Below are 13,567 nucleotides of genomic sequence, written 5' to 3' on the forward strand. Positions count from 1 at the left end.
TATATCGCAATTCTGAGATGATTTAAGATGAACTTTGATTATAAATTTCTTTTATAAACAGCAATTAAAGTTTTGATAATCTTTCTCTGTCATTTTCCTCTTCTAATCCCCTAATTCCATTTAACAAATGTATTAGGCATGCATATACACATGTGTATACATATCCATAAATATATGTTATCTGACTGCTTCCCAAACACAGTAACACTTTTCTCATTCTGCGGTATTTCCTAAGCACAGGCTTTAAGAATTAAAGCTAAGCTGCTCCATACTAAGCTGCTGTGGAGACATGGCATGGTAGAAAGGAAAGAGCATGGACTGTGGAAGGAATCTAGTCCCCTCTTCCATCACTCATTAACTGTATTACAGCAGTCTCCAACCTTTTTGGCACCAGGAACTGGTTTTATGGAAGACAGTTTTTCTACGGACCAGGCTGGGGGATGGTTTCAGGATGCTTCAAGTGCATTACATTTACAGTGCACTTTACTTCTATTATTGTTACATTATACTATACAATGAAATCATTATACAACTTACCATAATGTAGAATCAGTGGGAGCCCTGAGCTTGTTTTCCTGCAACCAGATGGTCCTAACTGGGGGTTATGAAAGACAGTGACAGATTATCAGGCATTAGATTCTCACAAGGAGTGCACAACCTAGATCCCTTGCATGCACAGTTCAGAGTAGGGTTCGCACTCCTATAAGAATTTAATGCCTCCGCTGATCTGATAGGAGGCAGAGCTCAGGTGGTAATGCGAGCAATGCAAAGTGGCTGTAAATACAGACGAAGCTTTGCCTGCTTGCCCACCACTCATCTACTGTGTGGCCTGATTCCTAACAGGCCACAGGAATCAGGCCACAGAATGGTATTGGTTGTGGCCCAGGGGTTGGGGACCCCTGCTGTATGGCATTGGAAAATTCACTTATTAACCTGTGAATTTGTTTATTTGGTTACTATTTAAAAACTCTCATTGGTGGCTCATGCCTGTAATCCCAGCACTTTGGAGCCCAAGGCAGGTAGATCAGTTGAGGTCAGCATTTCAAGACCAAAGTTAGTCAGCCTGGCTAACGTGGTGAAACCCCGACTCTACTAAAAATACAAAAATTAGGTGGGTGTGGTGGTGGGCGCCTATAATCCCAGCTACTCAAGAGGCTGAGGCAGGAAAATTGCTTGAACCTGGGAGGTGGAGGTTGCAGTGAACCAAGATCATGCCACTGCACTCCAGCCTGAGTGACAGAGTGAAACTCTGTCTCAAAAATAAATAAATAAAATAAAAATAAAATAAAAACTCTTATCTCACAATCAAATGGTTAGTTTTGTTTTACATCAAAAGCATTTAGCTCCACGTGGATGAGGGCAACAGTGGGCCATCCTTGGGAATATCGTATTACTGGTATTTAGTCAGAAATTATCCTATTGACTTTCTTGCCCATCCTATGCTGTACTACTATATCGTTTGTGCCACGAAACTTAGCACTTCATCATCTACACTTTTATACTTATTGTACCATCTGTCTAAGCCTATTTTCTCAACTATAGTCTTTGAAGGCAAAATATCTACTTATTTTGTATCCCCAATATTATTTAGTATGGGTCTATCCAAACACACTGATTATTGTTTTAAGAAAATGTAGGCCGGGCGCGGTGGCTCACGCCTGTAATCCCAGCACTTTGGGAGGCTAAGGTGGGCGGATCACGAGGTCAGGAGTTTGATATCAGCCTGACCAACATGGTGAAACCCCGTCTCTACTAAAAATACAAAAATTAGCCGGGCATGATGGCACGCACCTGTAAACCCAGTTACTTGGGAGGCTGAGGCAGGAGAATCGCTTGAACCCAGGAGAAGGAGGCTGCAGTGAGATCACGCCATTGCACTCCAGCCTGGGCGACAGAGCAAGACTCTGTCTCAAAATAAAATAAAATAAAATAAAAATACAAAAATTAGCCGGGCCTGGTGGCAGGAGCCTGTAATCCCAGCTACTCAGGAGGGTGAAGCAGGAAGAATCGCTTGAACCCAGAAGGCGGAAGTTGCAGTGAGCCAAGATCCTGCCATTGTACTCCAGCCTGGGTGACAGAGAGAGACTCTGTCTCAAAAAAAAATACTGTAATAACCTCTGACTTCACCCTTTGTTTTCATCCCTCTCATATCTAATTACTTCCCAAGTCCTGTGATTTTCCTTTTGAAATATTTCCATCCTATCCCTCTGCCATCCTTCCTCTCCTTCCCATTGCTACTTAGTCCAAACCGTTACCACCCACACATCTAGATTGTCACAACAGCTACCTGTCTGATCTCTCTGGGTCTCTATCTACTCATATCTTCTACTCATGTTAAAATAAAATTAGATTTTGTTTTCATGCAGTCACAGCAATGCTCAAGAACCTTCAATGGGCTGGGTGTGGTGACATGTGCCTGTAGTCCTAGCAACTTGGGAGGCTGAGGCAGGAGGATCACTTGAGCCCAGAAGTTGGAGGCTGCAGTGAGCTATGATCATGCTACTGCACTCCCATCTGGGCAACAAAGCAAGATCCTGTCTCAAGAAAAACAAAAATAAAAAAACAACAAAATCTTCAGTAGTTTCCCAGGATCCTCAGCAAAGAGTCCACCCTCCTGTGGATAAATTTCAAGGTTCTGGAAAATCTCTCCCCTGGGAACCTGTGTAATCTTATCTTCCTCTATCTGTTGTTCCCTGTAACCTGACTTAACAGCACTCTCTGAAGTCCCCTGCTCCGGTCTACTTCTATTTTCACAATGGTACCCCACCTGAATGCATTTTCTCCTCTACTCCAACAAAATCCTAGCTACAGTTCAAAATTCTACTTACTTTAGTTTTACCTCATCTTGGAAGTCTTCTACTGTCAGTTTAGCCCAGACTGAGATCTCCTTTTATTCAAGAAACATTTTTAGAGTCTAATATAGACAAGGCTCTAAACAGATAAAAGGATAACACCACTATTCTTGACTCCCTACCAGCTTTCTTTTCTTTTCCTTTTTTTCTTTTCTTTCCTTAACACAACTATTAATATTCCTCACTCCAAACCAGCTTGCTATATTTATTTATTTATTTATTTTATTTACTTACTTACAGAATCTTGCTCTGTCAACCAGGATGGAGTGGTGCAATCATAGCTTACTGCAGCCTTGACCTCCCAGGCTCAAACAATCCTCCCACCTCGGCCTCACAAGTAGCCGGGAGTACAGGATTGTGAACGATGCCTGATGCCCAGCTAATTTATTTTTTATTTTTAGTAGAGACAAGGTCTTGCTATGTTGCCCAGGCTGGGCTTGAACTTTTGAGCTCAAGTGATCCTCCTGCCTCAGCCTCTCAAAATGCTGAGATTAGAGGTGTGAGCTACTATAGCCAGCCTACCAGCACTATCTACTGAGCACTTAAAATGTGCCTGACACAGTTTAAATGCTTTATACCTAGTACCTAATTTGATCTTTTAAAAAATCTGTGCCAGGTGCAGTAGCTCACACCTGTAATCCAGCATTTTGGGAGGCTGAGGCGGGCAGATCACTTGAGCCCAGGAGTTTGAGACCAGACTGGGTAACATGGGGAAACCCCATCTCTACAAAATATTGGCCAGGTGTGGTGGTTGATTGAGGAGGAGCACCGTCATCTCGGACAAACACCGAGATGTTTTAAGGAGAGGCAGGAGAATTGCTTGAACCCAGGAGGCAGAGGTTGCAGTGAGCCGAGATCATGCCATTGTACTCCAGCCTGGGCAACGAGAGCAAAACTCCATCTCAAAAACCAACCAAACAAACAAACAAAAAACCTGCTGAGCTAAACACTTACAAGCCAATGCTAAAGTCAACACTAAACATCAGAATAGCTGTGATCTTTCCTCTTCCTTGATTTTTCATAGGTTAAATGACAAGGCCTCAAACCGCTCCGCCACTTTATATCTCCTTTCTTCCCCTAAAGGCATCCACAATTAACTTACTATTCCCCCCCACCTTTTTTTTTGTGAGGCGGAGTCTCACAAAAAAACCTCCCTTTATATGAGCAACTCTCCATTAAGCCACAGACCTGACTTTCAATGTTTTAATATACTTTCTCTAATAATAGCGCTCCAGCTGACTACTGATTCTACTAAACAAAATTATTGATACTGCCTTTACCATCCCATACTTGGTCTGCCTTATAGTTGGAATTACTGAGTGCTCAATATTTTTTGGTTCTGCAACTAAAAGGTAGTGCCCCCTATTCCCTATCCCCATTTTCAGGATGTCTATTATTATTGTATAGAAAAAGAATGTTAGCCACCTTCATAAAAATAAAACAATGTATAAGGAGCACTTATGATTCATATTCATCCTACAAATTGGCTTATTCTGAAGCACTTACATTATTACTGTGAAGATAGTCAATTGCTCGAAGGATCTGGAAGAGGTATTTTCTAAGTCGTTTACTCTCTAGTCCATGACAATAATGTTGTAACTCATCTAATACTGTGTGGTCAATAAATTCAAATACCAAATGAATTTTCTTTTTCTGTCTAAAAACTTCAATCAGATTGACCAGGTTTTCGTGATGAAATTGCTATTGACAAAAGAAACAACACAAATTTTTAATTATTTCAAGCCTAACAATTTGTACATATAACGTGTAAATTTTGTAAAGAAACAGTCATATTCTTAGCTTTGTTCCATGCATTTCTTTTTTCTTTTTTTTGAGATGGAGTCTTGCTCTGTCGCCAGGCTGGAGTGCAGTGGCACAATCTTGGCTCAATGCAACCTCCACCACCCCATTTCAATCAATCCTCCTGCCTCAGCCTCCTGAACAGCTGGGATTACAAGCGTGCACCACCATGCCCAGCTCATTTTTGTACTTTTAGCAGAAACAGGGTTTCACCATGTTGGCCAGGCTGGTCTTGAACTCCTGACCTCAGGTGATCCTCCTGCCTCGGCCTCCCCAACTCCTGGAATTGTAGGTGTGCACCATCATGCCCAGCCTATGTTCCATGCATTTCAACTGAAATTTCTCAACCAATGTGCTTCCATTCCTATTTTAAGAAAATTTAATCCATTTTATAATCAATATTTATAGGACAAAGTGAGATATATTACTTTATCTCAAGTTGGCATTTGGTTGCTTATTAAAATAATTTAATGTACTGTAACTTAGTATTCTGTTGAAAGATATCCTGCTATTTTTAAACTTGGTTTGTGGTTAAATTTAACACCCAAAATTTAAAAGGCCCTTATGTTTTCAAATGAGCATGGATTTCAACATGATTAAGTATGTGATCTGAATTTATATAAATTAATTATTCTCTAATTTTAATCCTAAACTCTAGAAAGTAAACCATAAGTTCTAGGGAGCATCATAAATTCATTAGACTATAACAAAAGAACACCAAAATATATGCAAAATCTTCAGATATGTGAACTACCAATTTATAACCACAGAAACTTTACATAAATATGTAATTATTTGTGGGTGAACGTTTGTTCATTGTCTGTACTCTTCTATTAAACAATTAACCACCTTTTTAGACTGGTAACAATTATTGCCAAAATAATTTTAAAATGTAAATGATGCCCATGTATCAGCTTAGGAAACAAATGAGATTTAATATTGTATGCTACTTATTCTATTTTTCATCACACTGACTTAATTATAATCAATTCTGAAATATTTAACCATTTTGTTCAAACTATCAAGAATATGTGTTCAATTAGCTAAAAATGAAGGGGCTTTTTTTGTTTTTGTTTTTTGTTTTTTTTTTTTAAGAGAATGAATCTTGCTATATTGCCAGGCTGGTCTCGAACTCCTGGCCTCAAGTGATCTTCCTGCCTTGGCCTCCCAAGTTGCTAGGACTACAGGCATGAGCCACTGTTCCTAGCTCTAGAAAACTATACCTTTATGAAAATATATTTGCCTTTATTCCAATAACACAATGTCAATTTTTCTACTTCTCTGTAACTAACGAAGAGACTAAAGTCCTTAAAACATGACTAGAGAAAAACATCCAAAATATAACACCAGATTCCTTTCCTTTTTGCTCCAAATTTCCCTGGTTGGCAAGATGCCACAGTGCTGCAGCAACAGCATACTGACAGCAGTGAAAAGAATTGACTGTTGGCTGGGCATGGTGGTGCACGCCTATAATCCCAGCACTTTGGGAGGCTGAGGCGGGCAAATCACATGAGGTCAGGAGTTCGAGACCAGCCTGGTCAACATGGTGAAACACCGTCTCTACTAAAAACACAAAAATTAGCCCAGCGTGGTGGTGGGCACCTGTAATCCCAGCTACTAGAGAGATTAAGAGAGGAGAATCGCTTGAACCCAGGAGGTGGAGGTTGCAGTGAGCCGAGATTGTGCCATCGCACTCCAGCCGGCGTGACAAGAGTGAAACTCCGTCTCAAGGAATTGACTGCTTTTGGACACTACCATATTAATCCTCTACTTAAGGAAAATTACTGGTTTCCTGTCCAGTCTTTATTTTAAAGGCAAAAGCAGTGAAAGTAGGGAAGGGGTAATATGAATAAGCATTGTAGAAGATCCATTCAGGGATGAGGAATTAGGTACAGTATTTACTCAGATAAACCATGAAATGAAATCCCTAGAAATGCTTTAGTACCCCTCTTCAAGTTGTTTAATTTTTTCTCCATTACTAGACAACTTTTCTACAGATATTCTCACTAATTACTCTAACTGTAATTTATTTAATGAAATTCTAGCATAAAAATTTAATTTGGGTCGGGCCAGTGGCTCACTTCTATAATCCCAGCACTTTGGGAGGCCAAGGCAGGCGGATCACCTGAGGTCGGGAGTTCGAGATCAGCCTGACCAACATGGAGAAACCCTGTCTCTACTAAAAATACAAAATTAGCCTGGCATGGTGGTCCATGCCTGTAATCCCAGCTACTCAGGAGGCTGAGGCAGGAGAATTGCTTAAACCCGGGAGGCCCAGGTTGTGGTGAGCTGAGATTGTGCCATTACACTGCAGCCTGGGCAACAAGAGTGAAACTCTGTCTAAAAAAAAAAAAAAGTAATTTGAATTAAGTAATTATGACAAGTTTTTTAGACTAAGAATATTAACTAGTCCAAGAACTCTAGTGGAATTAGATTACATCAAATTTAAAATCCTATAAAAAGCCAGTGAGTGCCAGGTGCAGTGGCTCACACCTGTAATCTCAGCACTTTGGAAGGCTGAGGTGGGCAGATCACATGAAGCCAGGAGTTCTAAATCAGCCTGGGCAACATGGTGAAACCCCGTCTCTACTAAAAATACAAAAATTAGCCGGGCGTGGTCGTACGTGCCTGTAATCCCAGCTACTTGGAGGCTGAGGCATGAGAATTGCTTGAACCTGGGAGGCAGAGGTTGCAGTGAGCCAGGATTGTGCCACTGCGCTCCAGCCTGGGCGACAGACAGAGTAAGACTGTCTCAGAACAATAACAACAACAATAACAAAAAGCCAATGAGAATAGTTAGGGTATCTCAAAATCATCTGCATAACAGTTGTTACAGTAAAACACATATTCAAGTTCATCTCTGTATTGTCACATACTGGTTAGTTTTACAAAATGATTAAATAGAAAAAAAATAATCAGTTTAAGTGCAACAGTTGAAGAAAGAGCAAGAGATACTGCCTTGGGGGAAAAAATCTAATCAGATTTTCATTCACAGTACACAATTGCCTTATTTATAGTATTATGTTTTAGGTCATCAGGACAGGAACTGATATCTTTCACAAAATCATAACATCTTTACTCACTTTTCATTGTCTAGAAATAGAGCTGTTTTATTTATTTATTTATTTATTTATTTATTTGAGATGGAGTCTCGCTCTGCTGCCCAGGCTGGAGTGCAGTGGCGTGGTCTCGGCTCACTGAAACCTCCGCCTCCCGGGTTCAAGTGATTCTCCTGCCTCAGCCTCTTGCGTAGCTGGGATTACAGGCACCTGCCACCATGGCCGGCTATTTTTTTTTTTTTTTTTTTGAGACAGAGTCTCACTCTGTCGCCCAGACTGGAGTGCAGTGGCGCAATCTCAGCTCACTGCAACCTCCTCCTCCTGGGTTCAAGCGATTCTCCTACCTCAGCCTCCCGAGTAGCTGGGACTACAGGCGCACACTGCCATGCCCGGCTAATTTTTTGTATTTTAGTAGAGACGGGGTTTCACCATGTTGCTCAGGCTGGTCTCGAACTCCTGAGCTCAGGCAATCCGCCCGCCTCGGCCTCCCGAAGTGCTAGGATTACTGGCGTGAACCACTGCACCCAGCGTAGAGCCATTCTAATAATCCACAGATGCCTAATATATTTCCCCAAATTAGGCCAGGCACAGTGGCTCATGCCTGTAATCCTAGCTCTTTCACAGGTCCAAGACAGGAAGATCACTTAAGCCCAGATGATGGAGGCTGCAGTGAGCTATGATCATGCCACTGCGCTGCAGCCTGGGCAACAGGGAGACTCCATTTCTTTAAAAAAAAAAAAAAAAGAGAGAAAGAGAAAGAAGGCAAATTGATCCATCATATCTCATATAGACTTACAAAGAAAGAAGAAAATATTATTTTTGTATCAGGTAAAGACAAACAAGAACATCTGCTGCATATGAAACAGCTATACTATATCGTCAAGATCATAAACCTTAAAGGATGTAAATAGATTCCAATAAATAGAATACATACATATTTAAATATTTTTAAAATCATTAATTTTCTACCCCAACCCTAAGGAATGTTAATACTCCTTTCTCCACACTCCTCAGTTGTTTCTCCTGGGGTGAACTGTCACACCTACATAGGATTCTATCTTCTTCCCTGATCTCTCCTGATATTGTTCCTCATTTCTAAAAGCCTACTGGTCATCTTCACTTAAATGTACTCCTGTCACCTCAAATTCAACATTTCCAAAATTGAAGTAGTTCCCAAACCATGTCTCTTTTGAGTCTTTCGTATTTCTATCAATTGTATCAATCACTGAACCTCAGAGACCTTTGACTCCTTCTATAGTCTTTCTATAGTCTTCTACACTCTTTCATGTCTTTTTTTTTTTCAGACAAGGTGTTGCTCTGTTGCCCAGGCTGGAGTGCAATAGTGTGATCTCGGCTCACTGCAACCTCCTCCTCTTGGGTTCAAGCAATTCTTCTGCCTCAGCCTCCCGAGTAGCTGGGATTACAGGCATGCACTACCATCCCCGGCTAATTTTTGTATTTTTAGTAGAGATGGGGGTTTCACTATATTGGCCAGGCTGGTCTCGAACTCCTGACCTCAGGTGATCTGCCTGCCTCAGCCTCCCAAAGTGCTGAGATTACAGGCGTGAGCCACAGCGCCCTTTTTTTTTTTTTTCTTTTTCTGAGATGGAGTCTCACTCTGACGCCCAGGCTAGAGTGCAGTGGCGTGATCTCGGCTCACTCCAACCTCCACCTTCCGGGTTTGAGCGATTGTCGTGCCTCAGCCTTCTAAGCAGCTGGGATTACAGGGGCGCGACACTATGCCTGGCTAATTTTTTTTTTTCCTTTTCTTTTGAGACGGAGTCTTGCTCTGTCGCCCAGGCTGGAGTGCAGTGGCGCTATCTCGGCTCACTGCAAGCTCTGCCTCCCGGGTTCACACCATTCTCCTGCCTCAGCCTCCGCAGTAGCTGGGACCACAAGCGCCCGCCACCTCGTCCGGCTAATTTTTTGTATTTTTTAGTAAAGACGGGGTTTCACCACGTTAGACAGGATGGTCTCGATCTCCTGACCTCGTGATCCACCCGCCTCAGCCTCCCAAAGCGCTGGGAGCGTGAGCCACCGCACCCGGCCTTAATTTTTTTGTTTGTTTAATTTTTAGTAGAGACGGGGTTTCACTATGTTGTCCAGGATGGTCTTGAACCCCTGACCCCAGGTGATCCACCCGCCTCGGCCTCTCAAAGTGCTGGGATTACAAGCGTGAGCCACCGCACCCGGCCTCATGTCTTTTTTTTTTTTTTTTTTTTTTTTTTTTTTTTTTTTTTTTTTTACAATACAGCATGTTCTAACTTTACTTTTCATTCACATTGCTGCATTTTAGCAAGGGTCCTCAGACATTTTCCAAAATTCCTTAATTGAACTCCTAACAGACCTATTTTTACTCTCAGTCCTCCAATCTATTCTGCACAATAGTGGTAGATTAAAATTTACAACATTTCTTTACACTGAATTCAAAACCTTCACGACTTTCCACCTCTTACAAAATCAAGTTTTGACTCCTTGGCCTAAAAGACTTTAAAATCTACCTCCAATTTACTGTTCTAATATACCTCTTTCCAATTCTGCTCAGAAAACTCTACAGGCAAATGTCTTTGCTCTTTGTCCTTTCCACTTTGCACTTTATCCTTTGTCCTTCTTTAGTCTCTTTTGAGTTTATGTTGTTCCTCTAACCCAGAACACAACAGTTTCTCCCTCTTATCTAAACCCTCCACATCCTTCAAAGCCAAATTCATGTCCCATTTCCTCAAAAAAACTTTCCCTACCAGGGAAAGGACTTTGTGTTGATTCCTTGGCATTTATTATGAGCCACTTTTTATTCAGTATGATTTTTATATACTCTCCTTTCTGATTAAATTATAGAAGTCTTTAAGGGCAGGAACTATCTTTTACCTCCTTATAGTCTCAGTACCTAGCACCATGCCTTGCACATAGCAGAAATTTTTATTAAGTATTATACTTGAATAGTTCTGAATAATTATTAAACAATATCGGTATAGCTTTTGTTACATACCCCAAAACACGTATATCTTGTATCACTATAAAATTACAAAATGTAGATAAGATAGAGTATTACACTTGTTTCTACATAATACGAATCAGTACATGTGTGAACTAAAATATTTTATGCAATTTTTTATTCCATAACCATTTTTCTTTTGACTTAGATGATTAAGACAAAAGAAGCAAACCTTTAGAAACTTTATTTCTCTCATCGCAATTTTGTTGACAGATTGTTCTGGTCTCTCATAAAATATCTTAATGGCCACTACCTGCCCAGTATTCTTATGTTTACATTTCATGACTGTTCCGTAACTTCCCTCTCCCACTTTTCCAAGGGTTTCATACATCTCCATTTTCAAGCTGGGCTTTTACTACTTTATAGAAAGAAAGAAAATGGAAAATGTTAAACGTTTATACTTTTATTTATTAAAACTAGATAATGCATATCCACAATAAACCCACAGTCTCAAATATAGAGACATTAAAAAAAAAAAAAAGGAATCTTTTCCACTGAGCCTTTTTGTCTTTGGGAACTAAAGACAGCTTGAGTAAGGTGTCCTTCTGAGGCTCCACCTCTCACCAGAACTTAGGGGTACTCCTGCTGTCTCGGTCATGCCCATCAACACTGAGACTACCACACTATAAGTCACCATCCATCAAGCATGGGGTCCCCACACTTCCTGTCATGTTCCTGTCAAATAATAGGTTCCCGCACTACTGCAGTCGCCCACTTATCAGGCCCAATGTCCTAAAAAAGGCCTGGTCTCGCCCGCAACTCAAACCAGACGTCTTAGGATGCCGGACCGGCGTCACGCCCCACGTCCCGCTGTCGACTTTATCCAAACAGCCGCCGCCGCCTCAGCCCATTCTGTGGTCCCGCTGGTCTGGCTCTGCGTAGTTCCAGTGGAGCCACCGAACACTGATACTACTTTGTTGCTTAGCCCCGCAAGGAACCGGCCACTTGCTACCATGGAAACGCCGGCGGAGTTGCTGCGTTCTAGCCCTCGTGCGCAAGACCGGAACATGGGCAGGGTCCCGACCCGGAAGGGGAAGTGGGAAGAAACGGAAACCTGCTCTGGGTAGGCGCAAGGTGGAAGAGTGCTGTGCTTGGGAATGGGGGAGGGGAGTACAGATTGCTGTCGCAGCTGAGCTTCCTCACAAGGTTGCTTTTGAATGTGGATAGGGAGGAACCGCATCTTTTTGTTTTTTTGAGATAGTCTAGCTCTGTCGCCCAGGCTGGAGTGCAGTGGCGCCGATCTCGGCTCACTGCAACCTCCTCCTTCCAGGTTTAAGTGATTTTCCTGCCTCAGCCTCCCGAGTAGCTGGGATTACAGGCGTGTGCCACCACGCCCGGATAATTTTGTTTTTTTAGTAGAGACGGGGTTTCTACCATGTTGGCCAGGCTGGTCTCGAACTCCTGACCTCAGGTGATCCGCCCGCCTCAGGCTACCAAAGTGCTGGGATTACAGGCGTAAGCCACCGCGCCCGGTCAAGATGGTTCTTAAATCAAAAACTTTTCTTGAACACTTGCCATATGCCTTTTAATTTTTTCCAACTGCTAGTAATCTTTTTTAAAGAAAAAAAACCTCCCTCACCACGTGTCAAACTCTAGGAAAGCAAGTAATTCGAAGGGTTCCACCATATACGAAATGATATACAAGAGCACGGAAATAAAGAGGCCAGTGTCTAACTGCTTAAGTAGACATAGAGTTCAGCTGGAATGACAGTCCCTAATGAATAACCACCATATCACTAGACCAAGTGCCTAGGGAGTGCTTTCTTTATTGAATAGGGCTTTCTTTGCTTTTTTCTATAAAATGAGTTAAATGTAAAAAAGCGAAATCTCGCTATGCTTCCGCTAAATAAGAGGAAAGGCATTATTTAATAAATCTAGTCTGGTGGGTCCCACCCAGCATGCATATTTAAATCACACCTGGAGAGCTTTTAGAAAGCATCCCAACCCCCACCTCCACACCCCTGCCCCAATGCCAGAGCACCTGATTTAAATGGGATAGTGTAAATAAATTAGTATTTTTGAAGCTTCTCAAGTTTTTTCTATGCTGCTAGGGTTTATATTGAGAGAAAGGAGAAGTGGTCATCGTTTTCATTGATCACCTAAAATATTCAGAATTGTCTTTTCTTTGAAGGTTATTCGGACGGGCACAGTGGCTAACTTAGCCTGTAATCCCAGCACTTTGGGAGGCCCAGGCGGGCGGATCACGAGGTCAGGAGATCGAGACCATCCTGGCTAACACGGTGAAACCCCATTTCTACTAAAAAATAGAAAAAATTAGCTGGGCGTGGTGGCGGGCGCCTGTAGTCCCAGCTACTCGGGAGGCTGAGGCAGGAGAATGGTGTGAATCCGGGAGGCGGAGCTTGCAGTGAGCGGAGATCGCACCACTACACTCCAGCCTGGGTGGCAGAGCGAGACCCCATCTCAAAAAAAAAAAAAAAAAAGAAAGTTATTCAACCACAATATAAAATACCTTCTATAAATAAGAATGTCACAGTAAATCTTATAGTGGGCTCAAACTTGGTGTAAGCATATTATTTGTTGTGGGCTAAATATTTGCAAGGAGGCTGCGTACAGTGGCTCACACCTGTAATCCCAGGGAGGCCAAGGTGGGCAGATCACTTGAGCCCAGGAGTTCCAGACCAGCCTGGGCAAGAGGGCAAAACTCCATCTCTACAAAAAATTAGCCGGGCATGGTGGTGCACACCTGTGGTCCCAGCTACTTGGGCGTCTGAAGGAGAATTACTTGAGCCCAGAAGGTCAAGGCTGCAGTGAGCCCTGTTCACACCACTGCACTCCAGCCTGGGTGACAGAGCAAGACTCTGTCTCAAAAAATAAAAAAAATTTGCCCAGGACAGAGATGAACC

At 42.2% G+C, this 13,567-nt stretch overlaps 1 protein-coding gene across 6 annotated transcripts in view; it reads right to left on the reverse strand.

Annotated features, from left to right (window-relative positions):
* The window catches only part of CDKL3 (cyclin dependent kinase like 3), a 138,606-nt gene that overhangs the window by 123,082 nt on the left and 1,957 nt on the right, over positions 1–13,567 (reverse strand). For 3 of the 6 annotated variants that reach the window (XM_063705902.1, XM_031010699.3, XM_055386640.2), the window contains exons 1-2: positions 10,876–11,099; positions 4,359–4,553 (exon numbers count right to left, since the gene is read on the reverse strand). The exons of 1 other annotated variant lie outside the window; for it this stretch is intronic. In XM_063705902.1, the coding sequence (XP_063561972.1) occupies positions 4,359–4,553; positions 10,876–11,040 (360 nt within the window). In that variant the 5' untranslated portion in view covers positions 11,041–11,099. Of the gene's footprint in view, positions 1–4,358; positions 4,554–10,875; positions 11,100–11,491; positions 11,612–13,567 lie in introns of those variants that run through there. 2 more of the 6 variants (XM_063705903.1, XM_031010697.3) reach the window with 1 other exon arrangement.

The sequence above is a fragment of the Gorilla gorilla genome, chromosome 4 (genome assembly GCF_029281585.2).
Source record: "Gorilla gorilla gorilla isolate KB3781 chromosome 4, NHGRI_mGorGor1-v2.1_pri, whole genome shotgun sequence".
Lineage (NCBI taxonomy): Eukaryota > Metazoa > Chordata > Mammalia > Primates > Hominidae > Gorilla > Gorilla gorilla.